This window comes from Onychostruthus taczanowskii, unplaced genomic scaffold (genome assembly GCF_017590055.1).
Source record: "Onychostruthus taczanowskii isolate IOZ18803 unplaced genomic scaffold, ASM1759005v1 scaffold155, whole genome shotgun sequence".
NCBI classification, from domain to species: domain Eukaryota; kingdom Metazoa; phylum Chordata; class Aves; order Passeriformes; family Passeridae; genus Onychostruthus; species Onychostruthus taczanowskii.
In genome coordinates, this window is record NW_024498741.1 from 406133 (window position 1) to 432641 (window position 26509).

Sequence of the window (26509 nt, forward strand, 5' to 3'; positions counted from 1 at the left end):
CCCAGGTTAGCTCTGGGAAGAGCAAACAGCAGAGAAGTGACCAGTGGGAAGAATTCAATCAAACGCACCAGGTCTAAAACACACTGGGCTCCACAGTTGTGGCACACACAGAAGCCTCCCAAGTCTGCAGCCACCCAGCAGAGAGGTGCAGAGTGGTTGTTCTGCTCTCTTCACTGCAGTCGAATATAGCCACCTGCCAGAAGTGCCCTCCCTGCAGCCCTGGGGAAGGTGAGGGTTTCTTTTATTCCCATTATTTTATGTAATTGACACCCTTGCTCTGAATCTGAGGATCTCAAGTCCTGCCTCTTTGTGAGCCACCAGAAGAGCTGCAATGTCCCTGAGCCACCCCGTAACAGGCAGCCCCAGTGCCTGGCTCTGCGCGTGATCTCCCGTGCACAGTGTGGCTCTGCAGTGCACGTGGGACAGGGGCAGCCCTTCACCTGCCACTAGCTCAAGAACTGCACACCTGCATTCTTCCTGCAGCCCAGACACCTGGGTGATCCCAGTGTCACCAGCAGAGCCTACAAAACCCAGTGTTGGACCTGTGCTTGGCAGAGCCTATCTCCAGCCCTGTATAGCACAGGTGAGTCCCCAGTGATCGCTCCAGACCTGTCTGGGTCTATCCCATGGGGTTTCCACTGATCCCCCCACCCTGCACTGCACACCTTGCCTGTTTTCCCAGCCCACCAGCCCCACTCTCCTGTGTCACCTGCCCAAAGGACCCCACAGTAGCAGGTTTGTCTCAGGAACAGTGAACTGCCAGCCATCTGGAGTTCGGTCCATTTGTTTCATTCCCTCTCCATCCTCTGGGGACAGGACAACATCTGCTAATAAGCTGGCAGAGCTCAAGAGATGATGGATGGAGCTGTCAAGGATACACTAGCAGGGAGTGAGCTGCTCCTCTCCCTCTCAAGTGGCTGCCTGGAAGCAGTGCTCTGCAGGTGGCCCTGGTGGGACCACCAAGGGCTGCTCCAGTGGGGCTGCAAATGCAAGCACTGCTCCCATGTCAGTCTCTCTTGGCTCTGTCTTCTGCCCAGGAGGGCTGGGCAGGGTGAGGGCATGGCTGAGGGTGACATGGGGCAGCTCTGTGACACTGGTGCTACCCTTCCTGAGCCTTCAAGAGATCTGGGCATCTGCAAGCAGCAGAAGAGCAGCCATGTATCTCCCTTTGGCCTTGCTGGGAAGAGACAGAGATGGCAATAAAGGTGTCACAGTCACTGTGACAGCCAGAGACAGGCACCAGTCCCAGAGCCCCCCAGGCTGCACAAGCCAGCACAGAAAATCCCAGCCTCCTTTCAATCTAGTTTCAGCATGATGCCTCAAATCTCAGCTCCCATATGACACAGACACTGAAACAGAAGTCAGTTATTCTCAGTCATGTCTTGAAATGACACATTTGCCTCGTTGCCCAAAATTGTCTGTTTCAGCAGGGCTGTGCTCCCCTCTCCCTGCAATCCCAGGTCAGCCCAGGCTCTGGGCTCTTCAGTGGCCTGGAGGGAGTCTGGGGGCCTGGCTGGGCTGCTGCTGTCAGTAATCCCTGGTCCAGAGGTCATGCCTCGCCCTGTGGCCCTGCTGGTGCTCACATTCCCTCCTTGTGCTGCTTGTCTCCGCACTGCCTCAGTCATGGTCACCTCTGGCCCCTGAGCACCACATCAGCCTGTCCCAGCCCCATTCCCACCTTGCAGCCCCTTTGCACAGTTCACAGATCTTCCCACCCCCAGTACAACCCGTCACACCACTGCATACCCTTGAACTTGTCTCCTATGGCCCAGACTCCACCTCACATCACTTCCCCACTTCCTGGCCCGTCTTCCCACAATTAACCCACTTCATACCCCATTGTACCCCTGAGTCTTTCAGAGGAGGAAACAGGAGGAGTTTTTTACCCATTAAGGCTTTGCAAAGCCAGCAGGACCCTGTGCCTGGGGCTCTCAGCAAATGGCACACACGGCAAAGACACTCTGCATCCTTCTTTGTAACACCCAGGTTTCACTGCCACCAGAACAAGTTTTATTTAGGAGGGTACTGCCCTTCCAAGTGGAGGAATTCCACTTGTAGTGCTGGGAAAACTGGAACTGCAGTTGTAGAGACTGGCGCACCGCAACACACTTCCTGGCCTGTCTTCCCACAATTAACCCACTTCATACCCCATTGTACCCCTGAGTCTTTCAGAGGAGGAAACAGGAGGAGTTTTTTACCCATTAAGGCTTTGCAAAGCCAGCAGGACCCTGTGCCTGGGGCTCTCAGCAAATGGCACACACGGCAAAGACACTCTGCATCCTTCTTTGTAACACCCAGGTTTCACTGCCACCAGAACAAGTTTTATTTAGGAGGGTACTGCCCTTCCAAGTGGAGGAATTCCACTTGTAGTGCTGGGAAAACTGGAACTGCAGTTGTAGAGACTGGATGCATCCCAAGCTGGAAATCTGCATGATACTGCCATAGAAAAATCAGCAGGTCTTAGAGTCACAGAATCACTTAGAATCACACCTCTAGCATAGAATTCCAGAATCCCAGAACAGTTTGGTTTGGAAGGGACCTCAAAGATCATCCAGCTCCCCTGCCCTGCCATGGGCAGGGACACCTTCCACTAGACCAGGTTGTTCACATTACCATTCAGCCTGATTTCAGTACTGTTGGACACACACCTGACTCTCTTCTTCTCTTTCTCACATCTTAAAAAAATGAAAAACAAAAGCAGGAAACACCCAAGTCCCAGTTTGCTATGAGTGCTGCTCTGCTGCCTGGTGCAGACATCCTTCTGTGGGAGTAGAGGTGAGGCTGTGCAGACTTGTGTAGGTGAGACAGCCTGACGTGCTCAGAGTAAAGCTTTTTATGAAGCTTATCCAGGGAAAGGCTACAGCTTGCTGGAGTAGGATGGAAACAGGCAGCCTTGTGCCAGAATTAGAAAAAAAGCTGTTTCCCAAACTCAGTCTTGTCAAAGAGTTTTAGACAGGAGTATCCAAAGCTTCTGAAAAACCCCACAGATTTCACCAAACCAAAACCAAACCCAGAAAACACAGTGTAGAGGAAGGGGTGTCACACCTGAAGGTGACAGTGCTGGAGGTAACTCCGTGCCCCTGTTGTGTGAAAGGGGAAAGGCCACACAGAACAGCAAGAGCCTCATCCCATCCCTGGCAGGAGCTGGAGTGCAGCTCGGAGGGGCAGGTGAGCCCTCTCAGCACAGCCATATGGCTGTGGATGTGTGGAGGGGCTGAGCTGTAAAATGAGGGTGCCCAGACACCCCAGGGCCAGCACAGCCCTCACCCCGCACAGCTGAGCTCCACCAGCCTTTGGATCCTGCTCCTCCTCAGCAGCAGCCTGTGCTCAGAAGGGGAAGCAGCCCTCACACAAACAGTGACATGTGTGGCATCTGGAGCTCCTGCCAAGGGCAGAATAAGTTTCTGGCAGGGCCCTACTGCTCTGTGGGATGAGGAGAATCTTCTCCATGCAAGGCAATCTCACCAAGCTTCTCAATGTGCTGGTGGGGAATTTGAGATCCCCACCCTCCACTGTGTTACACTATCCCCGATGTAAGTAAGGACTGGTGCAAAATTCCAAGTCTTTCTTGTGCTCTCTGTCCAAGCTCCCCAACAACAGCTGCACACTGGAAATCCACAGGAACAGCCTGTGTTCACCACCCAAAGGTAGCCAGTTTTATGGAAGAGCTCAAAACAAAAATCCCCTGAAAAAAAGCACATTCCCAAACTGGTGAATGTCCTCATCCATCACAGCCCAGCTGCTCTTCACCACTTCTCAGAGGGCCACAGAGACCTGCTAAGCACAAATAAAATTTGATTAATCCCCATCACTACCCTGAACTCCAGCTCACTATCATTCTCACCCTTCATTTCTGTCAGCACCGAAACACAGAAAACTCAGGAGGAAAAGTGGCAGTGGATAATATTCAGCCAAGGACAAGCCCTATATTGTTGTGTTGGTTAGATACAGTGGTGCTCTGCAGGCACCTCCATCCTTTTTGTTTGTTCCTTAGCGGAGAAATAAGTAAATGGGTTTAGGTGCTGGGGTTCTGCTTTGTTTTGTTTTCCAAGCAAATGCAATTAGCCACTGCATTCTAGAGGTGGGAGTGATGCTGGAGATCTGGGGATCACCCTGTCCTGCCTTCTCCAACGATCTCACTGGGCTGAATTAGCTACACACACGGAGCCCAGCACGCCTGGGGTCCAAGCCTAGAAGCCAGGTCTGTGACAGTGGGCTGGAGGTCCTGACATGAGACAAGTGTGAATCCAAAGATCCCATAAGCCTCTAGGGGAAGAAGTCTTTCTTAATGAAAAAAGAAAGAGCAGGTTTGGGTGGCGTATTGGGAGAAATTCTTCCCTGTGAGGGTGGTGAGGCCCTGGCACAGGTTGCCCAGAGAAGCCAGGTTGGATGGGGCTTGGAGCTGCTTGGGGTACTGGAAGGTGTCCCTGCCCATGGCAGGGGGTTGGAAGGAGATGAGCTTTAAGGTCCCTTCCAGCCCAAAGCTTTCTGATTCTGTGTTTCTAGATAGTCACAGCTTATGTGTCTTGGAAAACAGGAGGATGCAGAGCTTTGGGACAACCAGGATCCCACCAGCAACATGATACATGATCATGATAACATGATAACCATGATCTCACCAGCCAGTATTCCCTGTATTTCACAGAGCAGCTGATGGCCTTGCAAACCACAATGAAAATCTAGTGAGTCACCAACATTTTTTTTATTCTTTTGTCTGACATCACAGAAAGGACTTTTGCATAACTCCCACAGCACCACTTTGGAACTGTTTCTGCTTCTGGCCTTGGAAGCTTTGTCCTGGTACATTAGCAGATCCCCTCTGTGTGGGACACCTGGGGCATTGGTGCCACCAGCTCTGGGTACCAGGTACGGCCTGGTATCCAGACAGCAGGCAGAGAATGCTGCAGGCAGGTAAGGCTGTGGCTTGGGCCTGCCATGTGTGTGCTGGGACTTGCACAGAAATCCCTCTTGAAATTCACACTGAGAAAACTGAAACATCTTCCAAGATGTTTGCTTGGAGCTGCAATAACGGTATTCTCATAGAATCATGGAATCACCAAATGATTTGGATTGGAAGGGACCTTAGCCCATCTCATTCCACCTATGGCAGGGACACCTTCCAGCAGACCAGGCTGCTCCAATCCCCTTCCAGTGTCTTCCCCTGGCATGTTTCTCCTCAGGTGTTTCCAGGGCTTTCCCTGCCCCTGTGCCAGACTTTGCCCCCAGCATGGGGTGCAGCAGGAGAGGGTTTCCCCTCATTTCACACAGCTCTGCTCTCCCCTTGCCCCACCAGCTGTGGGACTTCCTTCATAAATGTCCATGGATACAGAACTGTATTCGCAAGCACATAATTACCAAGCTGGGTATTTTCTCCTCTTAATTAGCAATGCCGTGGTGCTTTAATTGCTCAATTAAAGTTGCCCACAAGGAAGTTTTAAGGTACATTAAATCTGCTGATTGGTTCATCAGCATGAATCCCACCAACTGGAAAAAATTAACTGGCTTCCAGATTGCTAACCAGACTTTCCAGATCCATTTCCACCAGCTGTGTACCACAGGAGGCATGAGAGAGCTCAGCAGTCCTTCATCTATTCCCACCTCTCCTTCATTTTGGGGGCTGGAAGGGAGAGGGTCCCAGCAGTGGCAATGTCCCTCTCTTCTCTTGTCCAGAGGAAAAAGGCCATTTTCTTGCTGAAGTAGAGCTGGGTAAAATCTAACCCAGGGCCAGATCCTCATTCAGCCACACACAGCAGACCTGTGTTTGGTCACTGTTGTCACTCAGGCTACAAACACCCATCCTCATGTACAAATGGGCTGCTGGAGCAGGAATTAGGAATTGCTCAGTTCCTGCTCCCTCACCACCATTTTCCATCTAAAGGGAACAGCCAAACTGAAGGTCCCAAGAACAGAGGGAAAGCAGCCAGAGCAACCAGAACACCCAGAGGATAAGATGCCTGTTTCCAAACTTCAGACAGAAATGTCTGAACAGCTCCTGAAAGCCATGGATATTCAACAAAGAAGCTCTTTGGAAGTGGCATTTCTGCCAAAGGCTCATCCACCCACTCTGACAACAGGAAAGAGGGCCTGCCCTGTTTTGCATTGGATTATTAACTAGAACCCTTCCTGGGAGATTCTGTGCTCCTGGGATTCCCCACGGCTGGATGCTGGATGGGTTTGTGTCAACTCCCAGAGAGCAGCACCATGATCTGTAGCCATGGCACTGCTGCTGATGCTGCAAACAAACTCCCTCTGTGTGTACAACCCGTGAGCAGCTGAACAGATTTTAGCCCAACTTGAAGTTTTGCTCACTGATAGCTGGTAAGAGATGCAGCCCAAAAATTAATTCAGACTTGACTCAAAAGGGGGAACCTGATGCAAGGACCATGGATTTACATGGTCCAAGGACCAAGGTCTATCCACCAAGGACCGCCACCAAAACCCAAGGTCTTGGTGGCTCAGGAGCCTGACAGGCTTCCCCAAAAAGGGGCTGACCACAGCTGGTAGGAGGGATGTGGTTGAAGAGCCACTGCCCCCACCTGCCTGACCCTCCATGTGCACCTCTCCATCCATCCACACACAGGACAGGGTACTCATGTCCCAGCTCTCAGGCTTTGGGGAGGTGGATTACATGCCCTTCCCTGCCCACAGAAGCACAACAAGGCTCCCCTTTCCCATCCCTCTAATTGCACTGACCTTACTGAAATGGGTATCTATTTGTCCTGCACAGCAGCTGCATATCAATAAGGTGAATTATGCTGATTGTCTCCTTATCTGATAAATTGCTGGGACAGATCCCTTTCCCTCCTGCTCTTGCTTATTCTGCTGTTTAGGCAGAGCAGTTGCTATTTGCTGTGTGTAAGAGATGTTAATGTGTTGTGTGTAGACTGTTGCATTTCAAGGAGGAAAGAGCAGTCCAAGGCTGATGTTAGGGGGTGAGGGAAGAAAAGTCCTTCAGAACCTTGAAAACAGAGGGAAAAAGAAGTGGGTTGTGCTGTGCCAGGAGGAGTTTTATCCTTGGGGTGGCTGTGGCACAAGATGCTGTGGGACTAAATGCTGAGAATGTTAGGAGCTGGCAGACCCCAGGAGGTCATCAACAGATGTAGGAATTCCGGCTCAAATCCCATTTCTGTCCAGTAAAGTACTGTAGCACATGTGCCTCGTCCCAGCTGGAGAAGGGGGTTCTCTGGAGAGGAATCTGGCAGAGGCATTAGGCACAGATATGGGGACAAATGTCTGGTGTGTGGGGGCTGTGACACATTCAATGCCAAGCCAGATGGCATCCTCAGATGATCCTGATCCCAGTGCCCCGCGCTGAGATCTGGCCCCCTCAATCCCATGGAAACTGCCCCTCACGTCCTTATGGCAAAGAGCAGGACATCAAAGCAAGGCTAAATGTGGATCCTGCTGAGATGAGTGCAGGAGTCAGAGACCCCAGCCACCATCCCCCTACCCCAGAAAAGGTCAACAAAGGATCCAACATGACGGATGTCAGCAAAGCCCCATCCCTGCAAGGCCAGGCTGGACAGGGCTTGGAGCAACCTGGTCAAGTGGAAGATGTTCCTGCCCATGGCAGACAGTGGAATAGGATAAGCTTTAAGATCCCTTTCAACCCAAACCAGTCTGGGATTCTACAACTCTGTGATGGGGATGAGAGGCAAAGAAGTTCCCAATGTTCCTACACATCTTTCACCATGTCCCACCTCACCCCTTCCTTCCCAGGTCTGTGGCACTGTCTTACTTCTCCTCTGAAGGGCTGGGAACAGCTCTGGCTATGGTCTGGTTTCCTGAGCTGTCTTCCATCACTCTGGCAGGCCCTTAGGAAAATGAATGTTAAAGAGGAGGGGAAGAAACCTCCACTGTTCAAATATCTTTAGCTTTGACAAATAAGGCGTCCGGCTGTGAAAGGCAGAAGGAAATTAATTTGGAATCATATTTTAAATGCTGCCATAGAGGCAAAGTATCTTCTCTAATTTCTCCCCCTCCACACCTCCTCTCCCCAAGCAAAAAATGAATTTCCCTGATATTTATAGAAAGATTATTAGGGCCACAAGGAGTGATTTATACCATCTCATCCCTGTGACCGAGAATGAAAAATTGCCGGGGCGACAGCCACTAGAATCCTGCTTTTGTCTGCCTGACAATTAAAACGGCTAATTTCCAACTCCAACAGATCCACTGGGCTTATAAATCATCCCCGAAAGGCACTTTTCAGCCTGAAAAATGAACTCTGCCCCAGTCAGACACAAGATCAGAGATTTGCATCTGTTTGCCTTCATGTGTAAATATATGTCCTGCTGCCCCACCAAAGGGGACGCAGGAAAGGAGGTGCTGCCCCTGTGATGTCAGTTCATCAAACTGTGCTGGAGCCAGAAAAACAGGGAAGGCAGGAGGGTGAGACAACACTGAGGTCAGAGAAAATCCAGTGACATTTCTGTCCTGTTTCTGATGCCACAAGGCTTGGAGAGTTTTACCAGAGAACATTGCTGGGTCTGAGTCCATCTGCGGGGCCACCTGGGGACACATGCTGGACCACGCTTCCTCCGGTGCCATGCCTTTGGGAGGAGCAATCCCACCAGAAATGGGAAGGAGGGCAGAGAAGGGGCTCTGCCACAGCTTCACTGCCAGGAGAGAGCAAACCTATCCAAGGAATCACGTGAAAATGAGTCAGGCAGAGCCCAGCACCAATGCCACAGTCTTGCTCAGCCTCCTGCCTTTGGGATGGGGATGTTCTGGGGCAGAGTGTGCAGTACAGGACTGCTGGGGGGGAGTATTGGGAAGGGCTGTTTGTCTGTCTGAGCCAACTTGCAGCTCCTTGTAGTGGTGGGGCTGGCACAGCCAGCCAGGAGGCCCATGCCAGTGCCCCCTCCTGCAGCAGCACATGCCTGGCCCCACATACATCTTGCACCCACTCTTTAACATGATGGAAGACCTTTTCTGAGTTATTAGATCTATCCCAGGACAAACTTTCAAACTGACTGTCACAGACAGGAGGAGTTTCAGATAAAAGCATTTATTCTGCCCATCCTTCCCAGTCTGTAACTGGAGATCTGCAGGAGCCAGTGTGGGTCCCAGCAGCCCCTGGATCCATTCCAGTCTGGTGTCGGACGTCCTAACCTTGAGTCAAGCCTCCCTAAGACAAACGCTCCACTTGACGTTACCACAAAACTCAAACAAAGGCCCCACACTCATATTTGTGCTGCTCCCCCTCAACACATCCCATGAAGAAACAGAGAGCAAACAAATCTGTGTGGAGGGCTCTCTCGGGGAGCCTGTGCTCTGTATACACACATCTCTGTGCCTGCTGCTGGTCACCCCACTTCCTTATCACAGTTTGTTCAGTCGGCAGCTCGAAGCTGCCCAGTGGCACTGGGGGCCCCTGGGAAGCCTCCCCACACCCCCGGATGAGGGGCTCTGCAGCAACCCCGGGAGGTGAGTGATGGAGGCAATGACCTTGTTCCATGAAAGCTCAGTGTTTTCCTTTTTGATTTTCCCCCTTTTAAACCCATTCCAGCAGTGGGTGTTTTGGAGAGGCCAAGTAGTGCCCTGCTGGAGAACACCAGAGATCTCAGCACCAGTCAGAGCTGCTGGGGGCTGATCCAGCTGAGCTGGGATCTCTGGGCCAGTGATCCATGGTACAGAAAGATGGAACCAGAGCAGCCCCTGTCCTGATGCCAGCCAGTCCCTATCCCAAAGCCCTGCCCTGTGCACCAGGACCTGTCAGAGCCACAGGAACTCCCAGGGAGTTTCTCGGTCATACCAGCCACATATTTTGAAAGCATGAAGCCAGCCAGCAAAGGCATGGACAGCCTTTGGCCTCCACAGAGACTGGTTGTCCCAGTTTCTGTGAGCAGGTTTCTGTCTTCAGCCCTTCCCCGAAGAGGCAAGAGCCCCTTGCAGCCACCCCTTCCCTTGCAGGCACTGCAGGCAAGAAGCAGGGACTCACCCATGCAGGAATCCCGCTGCTCTTCATAGCCAGCACTGCACACACACTTCCCGATGGGCACCAACCACTCTCCCTCGGCACTGCAGTACATTTTGGGGGTGTCCCTCTCTTCCGAATGGCCCACGCACTCCCCCCGCACTTCCACCAAGGAGGACGAGTCCGCCCCGGTCACAGCCTCGGAGAAGGACGCCAAGTTCCTCACTGTAGCCGGGCACTTCTTGTAGTACACTCGCACCGAGACAATGGCAATGCAGGCACCTATGTCCTGGAAGGCCAGGTAGAAGCCCCTCTTGCTCAGTGGCCCCACGCCCCGCACCTCTGTGTTCAGCTTCAGGCGCCGCACGCCCAGGTCCACATTGGTGAAGCTCTCATCTGCCGCGATTGTGTCAATCTTCAGGAACTGGCTCTCCCGGGTGCTGGTGCCCAGGTCCCGGTCAGACTCCATGTAGTAGAGGTTGAAGGTCTCCTTGCAGGTGCCCAGCACACCTGGCATGCTGTTACAGTCCCTCAGCGTGAATTTGATCTCTGCATAGACCCGCCGCGCTCCGTCCCGCTGGACCCAGTTGGTCCGGAGCCAGTTGTTCTGATTGGGGGTCATGACGTTACAGACCTGGTAGGTGTGGATGGGGCTGAAAAACTCATCCATTTCATTGATTGAATCCCACTGTAGGACAGAGAAAACAGGTGATTCCAGATGTTCCCAACCCCAGGGGTAGCAGGGAGCATGCAGGACTGTGTGACATCTCCCACCCCTCTGCTCCTGTGTCTGGATGGGAGGTCACTGCTGCCACAGGGCAAAGGGAAATGAGGAGCACTCGTTAGCTGCACTAATTTGGGCAGTGACACAGTTGTACTACTGTGGGAGGTGCAGCCCTGCTTGAAGAAAGGAACACTAGCTGAGGTCCTGGCAGAAGCTGATGGCAATGTGTGCTTGGCAGGGCTCCAAACCCTCCTGGTCATGTCTGCGAGTCCCTTTTCTTGGTGCTCAGCCTGTCATTTCCAGCAGCAGCAGGAACCACCTGCATTGTGCTCACCTGGATCTCTGCTAGCTCATACACTGTCCATGAACAAACTAAACTGGTGTTTTCCATCTGGAGAAGGAGATTCAGGGTGGGTACCAGAGGGTGAAGGGGAAGCATGTACTGAGCACAGGACTGTCAGCAAGAAATGTGGACTCATGGGGGCTCAGAGGTCTCTTCTTCCTTTCAAGGTGGTGCCGGTGTGGCTCCTCATTGTGAGCCCAACCCAGTGAGAGGCTGGATCAGGGCTGGCTCTGGGAACCAGGACATTCATGGCTTAACAGCTCAGGGGTGAAAATTCCATATACCTGTGGCTGCTGGGCAAACCTGGGGAGGAGATACTGGCAAAAGCAGGATTGCAATGGAGGGTGGTCTGGATGAGTTTAGAGGGACAGGGACATCACACAAGGGAGGGATGCTAAGTGGGTTTAAGTGATAGGAAGTGAGAAGAAGTAGTGATATTTTGGATATGAGTTCCATAGTTGAGGAACAAGTAGAACTTAGCTGTTGGGAGCTACATGACACTTCTGGGGGCTCAGTCTTGCCTTGTGTCTCCCTCTCCACTCTCACCAAATGCCTCACCAGGACACAGACTTTCGCTGCACTGGGGGCTTCTCACCACCTCTTTAGCTCACATTTCTGCTCCAATCACACCTCCACTGATGGGTCTGGGACCCCTGAATTCTTAGGAGAGAAGGGGAGGAGAAAGAGGAGCAGAGGAGAACTTCAAACCATGTGGCTTTTCCCCAAACTTAGAAAGAGTCTTTGAAATCCCACCCCCATGCCCAAGTCCAGCTGTAAGGGACAGCCTCAGATGCAATGCTGCAGAAACTGGGGAATGCACTGGCACTCCTGCTCCTTTGCCTTCCAAATGATCACCACCTTTCTTCCCCCAGCCTCAGCATCCCCCTCCAGCACCTTCCTGGGGTCCTGGCTCTGCCTGGAAGCTGGCAGGGAGCAAGCCCCCACCTCAGCACCTGTGTGTACCCAGCTGTCTGTGGGGGTTGGGGGAGCCAAGTAAATCCCCAGCCATGCTGCACAGAGCAGGAAAACAAATCTTTTAGGTAGCATTATAAGTACTTTAAAATAAACCTCTAGGCTTGTTCTGACAGGGCAAAAATGGTGTTTTCTTATGCAAGTGGTGACTTGTGTTTCATTAGACACAAAACAGCAGTCCCAAGAGAAGGATGCTTAGCTCAAAAGAGGTGAGCCTGCAGCCTTCACCCCAGTGATGTGGGAGCTGGCAAGGGTGCAGATCCCTGGGACAGGCACCCGCCAGCCTCTCTGTGTGACTGCCAGCAGAGTCACAGCTAGGACAGGGCACAGCTAGGAGAGGGCAGCACACCTCCAGAGCATAAGAGATATAGGAAAGAGGTGTCAGTGATACCTGTAAAACAGTCCACTCCCTTCTCAGCTCTCAGACGGGAATGTCCTTCCTTGTTTGACCTCCCTGACCTGTTACTTTTGGAGAGGTGTTGTCGTGCCTTCTGCTTGTGTGATGGTGATCAGAACAATCACTGCAGTCATGTACATCTTCAGTTTTCTCTAGCATCTCCAGCTTTCTCCTGCATTTAGGAGAAAACTCTGCTTCTCTGTCCTAAAAAGCTTAAAGGAACCTGGAAAAGGCAGCAGCTCCAGGTGCAAACTACAATGGAAGCTCATTTTAAGGGGAATGTGCTTGCAAAGGAGGTCAAAATCAAACCATTCCCAGGGAAGAAAAATGTTTTGGGATACATTTAAAAAATTGTCTTCTGAATTCCCAGAAATGCCCAGGTTCGTGCTGGGATCACTGGGAACATGCCCTGCACTCCAGTACTCAGGTGGACAACCTGGAAAGGGGCCAGGCTACAGGTGTGCTTGGCTGGAGGGAGGAGGGCAGCAGCCCTCAGCTTCCCACGCGCAGGGACCAGCCTGTCAAAGGTGCTGTGACACCAGGACTCTGCCCTGCTGCTCGATCATCGGGGGCACAGGGGTGCTGAAGCGTGTGCAGCAGCAGGCATGGTTCAGCCCCGGCAGCGCTGCAGAGCAGAGGGGCTCCCTGCTCCCACACCCACTGTGCTCAGGCTGCTGCGGTGCTTACAGCGGGGTGGAAGTCGCTGTCGAAATTAATTGAGCACAAATTAACGCAACATCTGTTTCCTGTCTTTTCCCTGCTGAGTTTCCCGCGGGAAGTGAAGCAGAGCTGTGCACGGGAGGAGACGCAGGGTGTGAGGGTAGAGCTGTGGGGGTGAGCAGGGATGTCCCCCACAATGCACAGCCATCTCCCCTCGGCACTGCCTGTGCAGTCAGGGCTCTCTACGAGGGTCTGCCAAGGGAAAGACGAGGTTATTGTGTGCACCAAAATGCTTTGGCTCCAGCTCATCTGGTTGGTCTCCAGACATTCACTTCTCTCCCAAATCTGACAGAGGAGATGGAGCTCACTACTGCCATGTCCCCACATGCCTGTGGCAGTCCCAGAGCTGGCAGCATCCTCCCTGCAGACAGAGCAGGAGATAAATGCCCACCTCCAAGTACCAGCAACAGTTGGTATCAGCCACACCTCCACCCTCTGGGGTGAATTTGGAGAGTCTGCATTTGCACCATCACTCTTTCAAACGTAGTGCTGTTTTGCACAGCAGTTGCACTATCAGCTCTGTCCCAAGGGCACTTGGGATCCCAGTCTGAGACCAGCCCAAAATACCACACTTGGCCTGCAGGGAAAGTGCTCTAAGAATGGGGCAGGCAGGCTACCTGAGCTTGTGGCTCAGATGCGATAGATTCATCTTCCCATCGTGTCACAGGGCAACCAAGGTCCCATAGGCCCTGTCAGGTTCCAGGAGGTACAGGGCCTTTGGGATAATAGAATCTGAGAAATTATTTGGATTGGAAGTGACCATCTTGTTCCAACCCCCTGCCATGGGCAGGGACACCTTCCACTGTCCCAGGCTTCTCCAAGCCCCATCCAGCCTGGCCTTGAGCACTTCCAGGGATGGGGCAGCCACAGCTGCTCTGGGCAACCTGTGCCAGGGCACCCTCATAGGGAAGAACTTTTTCCCAATATCCAATCCAATATACCCTCTCTCAGCTTAAAGCCATTATTCCTTATTCTATCACTGCTTAACCTTGCAAAAAGTCCCACTCCAATCTTCCTGTAGGCCCTTTTAGGTACCAGAAGGGAGATGGAAGGACCTGTTTCAGGAATTCCCATGACTGGAGGGGGTTTTTTGTTTCACCTTAGTTCCAGGCTCTGTGGGCAGGAGGAGACCTCTGTGACACTGGGTACCACTGGTTCAAGAACGCAGGCACCATGCACGACACAGGCACTGCTGGCTCTCAGTTCATGGGCTGAAGTGGTTTTATGAACCAAAGCTCAGCTCAGCCCCACCAGTGTGATAAGATCCCCCAGCGAGATGGAAATGAGGACATCATAATTAACGTGGTGAGCGCACGCGCTGGGGGATGATGTGATTGCATCTGCATTCAGGAGTTTGCCTAATAGTTTAAATTAAAGTCAACACCAGTTATAAAATATTTGCCAGATTATGAAAGGCAAGAGATGCAAACACCAGATATCTGGGCAGCTGAGTAAGGTCTTATAAGTCTCCCAGGGCCTGTGTGGCACAGCAGAGGAGAAGGAGGAGGAGCAGAGGAGAGACTGTGTCCCCTTGGGGCAGCAGCTCAGCCTCCCTCCATCCTTACAGTGCAAAGGAATGAGTGTTCCCAGCCCTGGGACAGCTTCCAGGAGGGAATGCCAGGTCTGCCTGGCATAGCAAAGCTTTTGTGGCCACTGAGACATCCAGCACTTTCCTTCCCAGCATGCCATGGCACCTCCTTACCCCATTGTCACTGGGAGAGGAAAAAAGAGAAGGCTGTTATTGAAGCTATAAATCATTAGATGGGAGGCCTTAATGGAGATAATCCCCAAGAAATCAGTCACTGCTGTGCCTAAGGAGGGATTTGTCAGGCAGTTAACTACCCTGAGCCTCACTGCAGGTGATTAACTACTGGTAGTGACCAGCATCTGGGGAATTAGCAATAACCCAGGATTTACTGAACAAGCACTGGGAGATGAGCTTTTATCTCAATTACCAGTCTAAATCTTTATTGTCCAGTGTTCCCTTCCTACGTTTTTTTTCTTTCCCCAAAGAAAATTAATTTCACCACAGCTTGAGCTGTAACTTTCTGGTACTTCTGGATCCAGGTAAAGGCTCCAGCTTGGAAGAGAAACCCAAGAAATACACCAGGGACATCAGAGTGAGGGAGAGCAGAGACATGGCCTAGGCACATGGGAGAGCCCCAATATCTCTTGGTGCTCTGAGAAGAAGAGATGAACCTGGAGGGGGGTGGAATAGCAAGGACACAGCACAGCTCAGACTGGGGATGGGATTTTATGGAGTGAGCTTGGGGCAGAGGGAGACCCTGCTCCCTGACAGAGGAGGCTCATCCCAGCCACGAACTGGCTGTTGGCTGCAGGATCAGACCCAGGCAAAAAAAGTCCCCTGGTGTGTAGGCATGGCACTGCGAATAGCTCAGTCCCAGGGCTGAAATCCCCATTCTTAATGCACAAATACTGCTGGGAAACCATCCTGTGGCCGTGTCTGTGCTTTCAGCTGGGGGTTCCAGCAGATCTGGTGCTTTTCTGACAGTGTTCTCTCTGGGTACTGTAGGATGAAGGAGGAGCACCCTTGGCTAACTGTGCCCAAGGGCCTCAGGATACATCCCTTTCTGAGGAGCAAAGGGGCAGGGATGGGGAGCTCCAAACCCCTCTGAAGTTCATTCCTGATTCCACCAACAAAGCCAACATGGAGCATGCTAGGTGGGATTTCTGGGGATTGTACAGGGCCAGGAGTTGGACTTGATGACCCTTGTGGCTCCTTCCAACTCAGGACAGTCCATGACTCTGTGACAGATGTTGGGGCAGCTGCCTGGGTGACAATGCCCAGCAGCTCTCTGGGCTGACCCCAGCCCCTGCAGCAAGAGGGAAACTGTGGGGCTACTGCAGAAGGTGCTGGTGGGGGTGGATGGGGAGTCATGGGCAGCATGGGGGGCCTTCCTCCAGCACTCAAGGTGCTCCCATTCTAATTAGCTTTTGCAAGGCATCATTCAAGCTCCTTGGATACCCTGTGTCTGAACAAAATAATTTCCTGTTTGACTTTGTAAATCAAAGTAGACGATACAATAATTATTAATAATATGTTGACTTATCTCATCAGTGTTTTAATTAGTCAGTAGAAAGGCAATTTGCAAAGGGGCTGATCAGGCTCCCTCTGATCCAGCAGGCCATGTGCCAAGCAAGGAAAAGGGAGAGAAGGGCACTGGGGCACTGGGGCGTTTTGCTGGGGAGAACTGGGATACAGGAGGCATGGCAAGGGAAGGAATTGACCACACTGATAAGAGTTTAATTTTCAATGCTAAGGGAATTGTTCTGGGAAAGGAGCAAACTGCAAAGCTCCTGGGAGCCCTTTGAAGTTATAATTGAGAGGAACCGCAGCCTGCAGGACAGGGATGCTCCCGGTGACCCTTCTGCTTCCTGCACGTGTCTCTGGGGTGGAGGTGAGGGGGGGGATGCAATTAAACCCCTGAGCAGCAATTACAGTCAATTACCCCTCAGTTAATTGTCTGTCAAGAGAAAATGTCAAAACAGGCCAGGCATGGCTCCCTGATGGCCTGACATTCCCCAGGGCCCACGGCACTGCTGACCCTCACTGTGCCCATTGCTCCCAGCTCCTGCTCCTCTGCTCTTGCTGGCCGTGGCAAACCCAGAGAGGGAAGTAACCTTCCAGTGAATGCCCACAGGTGAATGAAAACATCAGGACTTTGCAAGTGGTACCCGCCCAGTTTTGCCTTGGCTGTGCAGGTAGCTCTAGGATCTCCCAGTCAGAGGAAGAAGCCTCTGAAGCTGCTGTCTTTTCTCTGGATCCCCAGGTGTGACAGGACCTGCAGGTGCCACAGGGCAAGACACAGGGCACTAGGCAGGGAGCTAGCAGACACAAGTCCTCTTCTGGAGCTCCTTAGGCTGGGGACCGAGGCTCTGTGCTGCCTAGTGCCATGAAAAGACCCAGGCCGAGCTACCCACCTCCCACTGTCTGTCACCCATGTGGTGGCCCTGGGGGAATGGAGATGTGGGTAAAGCAAAACGAACATGACTTCAGCCAGCAATGCTGTCCCTGGGCAGGAGGATGCTGTCTGTGCCTGCCCACGGATGGAGCAGACACGCTGTGGGGAAATCCTGCACTGTGGCCCAGGCAGCACAGCTGGGAGGTAGCAGGAATGGGGGGGCACTGCCACCAATCTTTCAGCTAGAGTATCTAAATCAAGGAAATGGCAGCAAAAATAAACTACCTCAGTGAAAATCTAACTTCACAGTACAGTGCCTCTATACAACCCCAGCCCAGGCCTTCCAAAGCTACGGCACGGGGCAGTGGGCAGGGTCAGCCCCAGGGACACCCAAAGCACGGGGCACAGATGGTGACCAGCAAAGGGAGCTCCTTTCTTAGTGCAGGGCTCACACCAGATCTCATCCACCTAAGCCTGCACTGCTCTGTAGGGGCTGCTTGGGAGGCATCTGCTCAGAGCCAAAGCATTGGCACTGACAGCAAGCATTCTACACCAGCTTCCCTGAGACACCAGCACCATAATGCATCTCCTGGGGACAGCAGACAGATCTGAGGGCAAATTTCCTACTCAGAAAGGAGGTGAAGGACCAGCATGGAGGGGAAGGAATGACATGTGCTTTCCAGATCAGTGATAAAATGGCCCATGGAGGAAGAACCATGGTCCAGACAAGTGTTTAGAGGAGCTATTAAAACATCCAGCTGGAAAAAGATATGCAAAGTTGAGGGGTTTGAAGACAGTTTCCACACACATATGTGGTCATCCTGTCGGTAACAGGGCCACAATTTGGGCAAAAGCACAGAGTAAGTGCACAATGGAGTTATTCCACGACTGACTAAGGTCCTGTAGGACTCAGCAGCATGGACAAGAGGTGGCTCTGGTGTTGGGTGTTACACAGCAATTAATTTTGTGAGCCTTTTTGGTTTTCTTTTACTTTTTTGGCATCCAGTATTATAATTTTGTTTTATTCCTTGTTATATTTATTTACTCTTTTTAAAAGAGTAAATACTTACTGTAAAAGAGAGAGTAAAAGTACTTACTGTTTTATTTCATTTATTGTATAGATTATTCATTATATTATTATTTATTTTTAATAAACATCACCAATAAGATGGAGAATTCAGATGTACTAGTGTTCAAGAGCTGCTGGTGAAGGACTGCTGGGCATCTGCTGTAGAGAGCCCTAAGACTCAGCCCCAGCCCCTGTGTCACCTGACAGTCACAGCTGACAGTCCAAATGGGTTGGGGCTCTGGATTCATCCCTGGATTTGTCAATGGCCAGCACAGGATGCTGCACCTTAGCTGGCCAAGGAAGTCCCTGGTGTGGTGAGAATGAGACTCCTGTAGGCTCAATCCTTTTGCTGCTTTGGGAGTGCAAGGCCCTGCCCTGCACAGCCAGCTCAGGTGGATTCATCCTCACCCAAATCACCTCAATGATGCAATGGATTCCACCTGCATTCCTGACAGGGACCAAGGGCCTGGGCACAGGGTCATCCAGAAGGATAACCTGCGAGCAGCAGATGGTCTGACTATGGGGAGGAATTGCCTAGGGAGGGATTAAGGACAGAACACTGGATGTGGACAATGGAAAACAGCCCTGTCTCCCAGAAAATCCCAGAAACATTCTCCCTTGCAGGGGAGCAGAGGAAGCCCTGAATGTGTGTCAGGCTCCTCCAGGATGCCACGGTCTGGCAGCAGGGCTGGGATGAGATGACAGCTGATTAGTGACAGGACAGCAGCGACAGCCAAGGGCAGCCATGAGGAGGACAGCACCTGCCTCATCCAGGCAGAGGCAGAAGAAGGTCCCCTGGCTGGAGACCAGAGGCAGACAAACCCTCGTAGCCATCGGTTTTTAACAGGGGCATGTTAACAGCATCGCCACAGGATTTACCAGCACCAGCAATTTTGCAGCCAAGGATGTTTTTTCCTCAAAGCTGGGCTGCTCTGAGAGCTGAATGAATTGACAGGTCTGAAGGCCCGTATTTATGCAGGAGATCACATCACATTAGTTCCACAGTCCCCTCTGACCTTGTACCTCTCAATCTCTTACATTCCCAGGATACTCATCATTGCAACAACTAACTGCTAAAATTAGAGTTGAGTTAGCGATTTAATATATTTACATATATGATAAAGTCTGATAGAAATCTGATCATTGGTATTATTATGAATTCACTGTTCTGATCACTCCTGCTCAAACAGTGCAGGGACTGAAAGTCTCAAGCAACAGATCAATGAAAATTATTAGAGGCCTGGGAAGATTTCTGTGGGAGGTGGAATTGAAAAGATTAGGACCATTTAGTTCAGAGAGAGGATAAAAAGAACGGACATGAAAAATCAACACAGCAGCAACAGCCAGGTAGGTACCCCAATTTTGCACATTTTGTGCCTGCAGAAAGCCCCACTGTGCCTTGCAGTTGATCCTGTGGGTATTTATGTGATTATTTCTGTTCACTAAATGAATGAGCAAAATCCTTCCAGCCAGGTCACCCTGACATCTGGAACTCACTATTTCCAGAAAGCTACTGTGTCAGGAAAACCTGGGCATGGAAATGCAAGTCAGGGGAGCCTGTGGAAAGGATCCAGCCAGTGGAGATGGCAGGCTCACGTGGGGGTCACCACGCCATCATCCCTCCTGAACAGGTCACAGGGCTGTGAGTTTGCACCCCCATTCCTGTAAGATGCAATCTACAGGGGAGGCTCCCCTCTTACCCAGTTCTCACAGAAATTCCTTGAATTCCAGGTGGTTGGGAGCTTCCTGGTCACTTGGGGCTGTTTCCCCTGATGCTCACCCAGTGCAGTGAGGAATGAGACACTTCTTAGCATGTCCCAGCTCTTGAGTCCCTTCAAAGTTCAGGACCTGGTGACGGCCTGGTCCTTACCAGGGGACATGGAGGGTTAAATGGCATTTCCAAAACAGCTGTATCCCTCTGCTAGTCCATCAGGCTGGCATTTTCCCAACAGACATGTTCTGTTTGCCTCATCAGCACTGACTTAGGGCTGAGATGTCCTTTCCCTACTCATCCCCTGACCCCTGCCACAGTGACCCATGGTGGCCCATCCCACTGGGGTCCCCCTCTGCCAAGTTTCTTCATACTTACCCCATGTGAGGGATAGGTCATCCAGCCCCAGTCTCCCAGGATTGTTGACGTGTCTAGCAAGTTCACTGGAAAACACAGGAGCAAAAGCTGTATTAGAAAGCTTTGTCCCCATCCCCAAGGACTGAGGAACAGAGCCACCATGAAGGAGCCCTCTTCACTTGCCACTCCCTTGAAAACACCTCCAACCCATCGATCTTTCTTCAGGGACTGCCTGGCTGGATATGAGGCAAGTATGGAGTTTGGGGATGGCAACAAGGGATGCTCCCCAGAGCTGGTGGTTCAGGATGGAGTTGAGTCCTGGCCCCACCACTGAGAGCAGTGTGACCTTTTGGAGGAGAGGAAGCTGCAAACAGCAGGTTGGAGGGAATGCAATGCAAGGAAGGGTTGTGGAAACAAACTCCCAGCATCAGGTTGTCCACCAGTCCCACCTTGAGATAAGACTGATGCAACTGGGCACTGCATCAGTCTTATCCTCAGCTGGACACTTCTCCTCTGGAAGCCCTTTAGGCTCAGCTCCCTCTCAGCATCACTGGTTTGAAGTCTGCACTCCAGCAGCTGCTGTAATTGCACACTGCAGTGCCCAGCTCCAGCACAAAGAGACTCCCCATGGTCCTGGCTGACACCCCACTGGAGAAGTCCATCAAAGCCAACCCCTCCCCACCAGGAGCCTGGCTTAAAGAGGAAAGAGAGGCAAACTGCAGGAAGAGGAGAGCAGATTGTGTGGGAGGAGAGGTGAGGATGCCTTCCAATGTGCTCAGAATCTATGGAAACCTGTGCAGTGGCAGCAGTGGAAGAAAGCGGGATGCCATGGCACTGCTGCCTCTGAGCCATCTGAGCCCCACGCCCAGATCCCACAGCGTCAGGCAGAGGAGAGCCTTGCCTTGCCTGATAACCTCGAGTTACTCAGCACCTGGGGAAGGAGCCCAAGCCCCAGCTCCATGGTGCAGATCCAGCGGGATGGAGGCTTTGGGGAGGCTGCCAGCAACGTGCCTTGATCCTTGGTGCAGTGGGCACCAGGACCCTGATGCCTCAACACCCCCCAAGAGCACCAGGCTCCCACAGGGACCCCCAGTGCCTCCAGTTTTCCCCATTCCCTTTATCCTGAAGCCACCCAGTGAGGTCAATGCCACGGGAGGCTTCATCCTTGCTGGCTGCCTTTCCTCACCCTTGAGGAGCACCAAACTGGACCTGGAGGCACCTTGTCACAGCATCCCTCTGCAGCAACAGGGCTGGGCTGGTCCCTGGGCTCAGGAGGGATGGTGGTCTTGTTGCCAGGACCAGCTTGTCACAGCAGGGACAGGGCATATCAGGACAGTGTCTCCAGTCCCAGCAGAGCCTGGGCTCAGCATGAGGCTGGTTCCTGTAGCCCGAGGAGCGGGTGCCACTTTCATTTACTATTACCAGGCAGGGAAGGAGAGGGGAGGAGAGAGGAGCAGAGACGTGAGCTGGCTGTGAAACACCCGGACGTCATGCTCCTGACAGAGCAGATTAGGAGCTTTTGAGGCATTTATTAATGTTAGCAGAACAATTTGAAAGAATTTCCAGGGTTTCTTGCGTGGTTCCATTGGCCCAACAGCAGGCCAAGCCCCTCCACTCCCTGCGCAGCGCTGCTCCCACTGCTAAAGAGGCCCCTTGCCCTCAACACAGAGTAATTACCTCGGAGATCTCAAATCCATTTTTATTTGTTATTGTTAATCTGAAGATTTTCTGCCTATTTTCCCTGGGTAATTCACCCAGCAGGAGCCCAAGCTTGGGAGTTTCCCTGTTCACAGTGCAGGACCACAGTCCTGGTGACCCTCAGCAGGCAGGTTGCAAGGAGGGGACAGCTTTTGCAGACCCTCTCTCCCCCCCACCGTGGTCTCTGCACCCTCTTTCCCACGCTGGGATGCTCAGCAATGGACGTAGCTGCCTCCCACTGTTCTGCAGGCAGCAGGAGGAGCCTGCATGGACTGGGGTCCAGTGGGAGCATTGCGTTATGAGGAATGATGCTGAGAGCACCTAGTGGGGTGTTCCCCAGACTTGTCTGCCAGCAGTGTGTGGGACCTGGAGCTGGCTTGCTACACCCCATCCCACCACCCTGACTGTGTGGTCATCACTCAGTCTCACAGAGATGTCGTTATGACCTGAAGAAGTCTTCTCCTTTCAGTTGCTTTGGTTCCCAAACAACCTATGCCAGCTTGCATCCCACTCATTCCTCTGGCAGGAAGAGGGATAAGTTTCTTTTATGCCCCCACTTCAGCCAAGTGCATGGAGCCCTGCATTTTAAGCCCACACAGCAGGCACTGCACAAACACAAAGGCATTGTGTGTCCGAGATCTCCTGTTAACTCGTGGGATGGCACACACGCCTGTGGATCCCAGTGTCCGTCCAGCAGCACTGTGACATGCTCCGATATGGGGACACCAAAGCTCTCCCAAAAGCCAGCTGGTTACAGCCCAGGTTACAGCCCAGCTCCGAGGGAACCTGCCACACCTCATGTGACAAGTGCCTGCTCAGCCCCGTGCAGTGAGCTCCCGGCTGCTCAGAGCCCGCCTTCGAAGCCGCAGGGTGAGCAAGACCACCACAAAGGACCCCTTTCAGCTCAAACATTTTTCAGAAAATGTGCCGGTTTGGGAGACCTCTCTCCTACAGCTGGGCAATTCTCTTTGATGCTATGGACTGTCTGCGCGTATCAGTCTCAAACCGTGAGCTCCATTTTGTTTTCCTGAGCACCATTTTGTTGTTTCCCTATTCTGTGCCTTGGCCTTGCCTCGGCATATTGAGCCAAAACACCAGGAGGTGTCAGGGGAAATTCTCGCCCTGGTGGAAAAGCTGTCAAGCCTGATTGCCCATTCAAATGTAAGCACCTAGGAGCGAGCAGGTCGTTTCCCAGCACAACTGGGGTCTGCAGATGGAGCCTCACGTAAGGCAGACCCTCATGCTGCATAAAGTTGCATCATGCAGTGGTGCACGAGTAGTGGACATTGCAGCCTCATAGGTACAGACTACGCAGGAGTCAAAGTGTGCAAATCAGTATATGATGTATGTATATATTGTATTTATACCTATATCTCTATTTTTGGATCTATATCTGTATCCATTTCCATACCCATATCTACCAAATTCTATATCCTGCTTGTGATGAGTGAGGGAGCTGAGACTGGGACTAGCATCCAGAGGATGTGCTTTTTACTTGGGACCATATATCTCTTGTCATATCTATATCTATATCTATATCTATATCTATATCTATATCTATATCTATATCTATCATCTCTATATCTCTATCTTATATATATTTATATCAATATCTATATTTGTATCATATATCTATATCTATATCTATATCTATCATCTATAAAGAGTGAGTGCTTAGATACCCTTCCGAACACTTTCACTGGTGGCCACAGCTCCTGCAGGGATGTACTGCATCCCTACAAACAGATGTGGGAGCACATTGGGGTCCTGGGCTCAGGAATGGGCTCATGGTATCTAGGGGAGCTTGTGCATCTTCAGCCCATCCTGGATTCACGGCAGGGTGGTGGAACAAGCCTGGGGGTGACACACTGGTGGATGTGCTGAGTCCCAGCCTCTGGAAAAACAGTGGGGGACCAAAGAGGGCTCTGAGCACCCTCACTAATTGTTAACCCACTGTGGTCCTCCCTCTAATTACTCCACCATCTCCCTCTTAGGCAGGGGCTTTGTAGTGCAGTCGTGGGGAGGAAGGGTCAGTGGGAGCAGCCCTGTTCCCTTGGGCTTCAGTTCCTCTCCATCACAACTTCAAAGGCCTCCCAAGATTCACAGCAAGGCTCCCCCCCTCCATGCAACAATGCCTTTTGCATTGATAATTAAACTCTCACCAGCGCAGCTTGGCTGCTCCCCACTACCCAAAGATCAGCAGGCTCAGCTCCACCGCTCCAAGCAGGTCTGCACAGCCCACACCAGCCCCACAGCCCCAGACCCTCTTCATGGGGAATGACACAGGGAGGTTATCCACAGTGGAAAGAGAGTCTGCGAAAGGGGCAGAAGAGGCTTCCTGAGAGGAGGGGAACAAGAGCCAGTGGCATTCATTTCTCCTAATGTGGGGCAGAACTTGGAAGGGGCAGGTGGGGCCAGGGTGGCTCAGCTATTTGTGTCCCACCATTTAATGCAAGGGCCGGCTGAATAGGCAGCCCTGACCTTTCCAAATCGGGGGGCAAAGCTGAGACACAAAGTCAAGTCTTACTGGCCTTGGAACATGGCAAGAGGACAGGATGGGAAGCTTTGCTTTCAGCCTCCTGATCCCTGGGACAGTATTTATCTTTAAGGAGTGAAAACCAGCCATTTATTCCCCAACACATGAGGCCAATGGGTAGGGCTCCAGGGAGGAGCAGCATGCCTGGCGGGCAGCTCAGCTCTCCCTTTTCGGGAGCTGTGTGCAGGGATGTTCCCCACAGACCCGGGTCAGCACTGGGTTGCAGCTCTGCCAGACCAGCAGCCAGATCCAGGCAGGATTTGTCCAGCAGCTGCTGATCCACAAGGCTGCACATACTCAGGACACAGCGGGGATGGGGCTCCCCTCGGCACCCACCGGCCTTGGCTGCCCAGAGAAGGTTAGAAAAGCAGTGCAAGTAGATTCAGGAAATATCATCAAATCTGGCAGGAATTTTGGATTTCCACACTTCTAATGCCAGAATCAGGCTGGAAAACAAAACAAAATAAAACCAAAAAAAGGGCAAAAAATCAGAGAAGAAAAATACCAAAAAAACCAAAGGAAAAAAACCAAAACAAAAAAAACCCAAACCAAAACAAAACACCAAAAAACAAAACAAAACAAAACAAAAACCAAAAAACAAACAAACAAAAAAAACCCAAACCAAAACAAAACAAAAAAAAAACCCTAAAACCAAAAAAACCACCAAGCTACAAAGAAACATTTTCAAATGAAAGCAGTGCTGCTTTTTCGCTGTGCCCTAATTCCCATTTCAGGATTTCTTCTCAGACCTCCAGATTGTTGCTGTGAACTTTCTGCATTTAATTTTATATCATTTTGTAATGCATCAGGAGCGGCAATGCCCATAAGGACTGCCCAGAGGGTCACCCCTTTTCACTATATCCAGAGCAGGAGACACTTTGATGTAAGAAGAAAGCTTGTTTGTTCAATCAGTGCTAACAAAAAGCCTCAGTTCAGGTTTTAAAAATAAAATTATCAACCTGATCCTTCAAGCCCCTGCATGATATCATGTAAGATAATGTGCAGCACAAGAGCACATTACCTACCTGTGGTAGGACTGAGGTGTTGTGAAATAATGCAAAAAATGAAACAAAACAAAACACCCTGAATAAAGTATTTCTAAGGCTAAAAACCTTGAAATTATAGGGCAGGTTTTCGCAGAAAAAAAAAAAAAAAGCACATCAAAAGCCAAACAACAAAAAGATGTTCCCTCTCAAAACTACAGGTGAGAAAATAGAGATGTAAAATGGTCATGTATCCTGCTCGCTTTGAGACTCCCAGTGATTGTGTGCAGGGGGACAGACAGGGAGAACTGGGCATGCTGGTGTAGGAGACCCAAATTAAACAAGCTACCCACCACTGGGCAGGGTGTTACAGTACAGGTGTGCACCCTGGTACTGGTGGGCACCCATCCCCAGTACAGGTGTGCACCCTGGTGCTGGGGTGCACCCTTCCCCAGTACAGGTGTGCACCCTGGTACTGGTGGGCACCCATCCCCAGTACAAGTGTGCACCCCGGCACCGTGGCACTCATTGGTTCCAGTGCAAGCTGAAACTGGAAATGTCAGAACCCCTCGGGCTGTCCCAGGGCTCGAGGATGAGTGTGTGGGGCTGGACAGAGGGCTCCAAGTGGGGGTGAGCCCACACTTCCATGTCCCTGGTCCCAGAGCCAGTGGGAAAGGAACTATTTTAGGCTCTAGGGGTGACTGGGCTCGTTGTAATTCAGGGCAGAAGCCAGAGGAGGAGGTGGGAAGGCCCTGGGGATGGAGGGGTGAGAAAGGTCAGGGATTCAAGAAATTCCATGGAAACATCCAGTGTGAGCAGGCGAAGAAGCAAGACTGCAGTGAGGCTGGGGAAGGAGCACTGGGGTCCCTGTGGCCCTGGAGGAGGCACAGCTGGTGCCCCCAGGTCTGGATTTGGCCGTCTGGGAGTCACACATGTCTTTTCTGCCACAACGTCCCCAGCCTGAGGGACAGCACAACAACACAGCCCTGTCCATCAGCAGAGAGGAGCCCATGCCTGGCACAGCCACCCCTGCATATCTCATCTGGCTAAAGCCCTGTGAGAACAGATCTATTCAACTCCCACACCACCAAAGGGTGGCTCCTGGCATCCCTGGCCACTGTCCTCAAAGCCAGAAGCTTGAGGAACAGGAAACAGAC

At 51.7% G+C, this 26509-nt stretch overlaps 1 protein-coding gene across 1 annotated transcript in view; it reads right to left on the reverse strand.

Moving 5' to 3' along the window:
* EPHA8 (EPH receptor A8) overlaps nt 1-26509 on the reverse strand; it is a 50923-nt gene that overhangs the window by 18194 nt on the left and 6220 nt on the right. The window contains exons 2-3 of the mRNA XM_041399107.1: nt 20157-20221; nt 9944-10607 (exon numbers count right to left, since the gene is read on the reverse strand). Coding sequence (XP_041255041.1) covers nt 9944-10607; nt 20157-20221 — 729 coding nt within the window. The remainder of the gene's footprint in view (nt 1-9943; nt 10608-20156; nt 20222-26509) is intronic.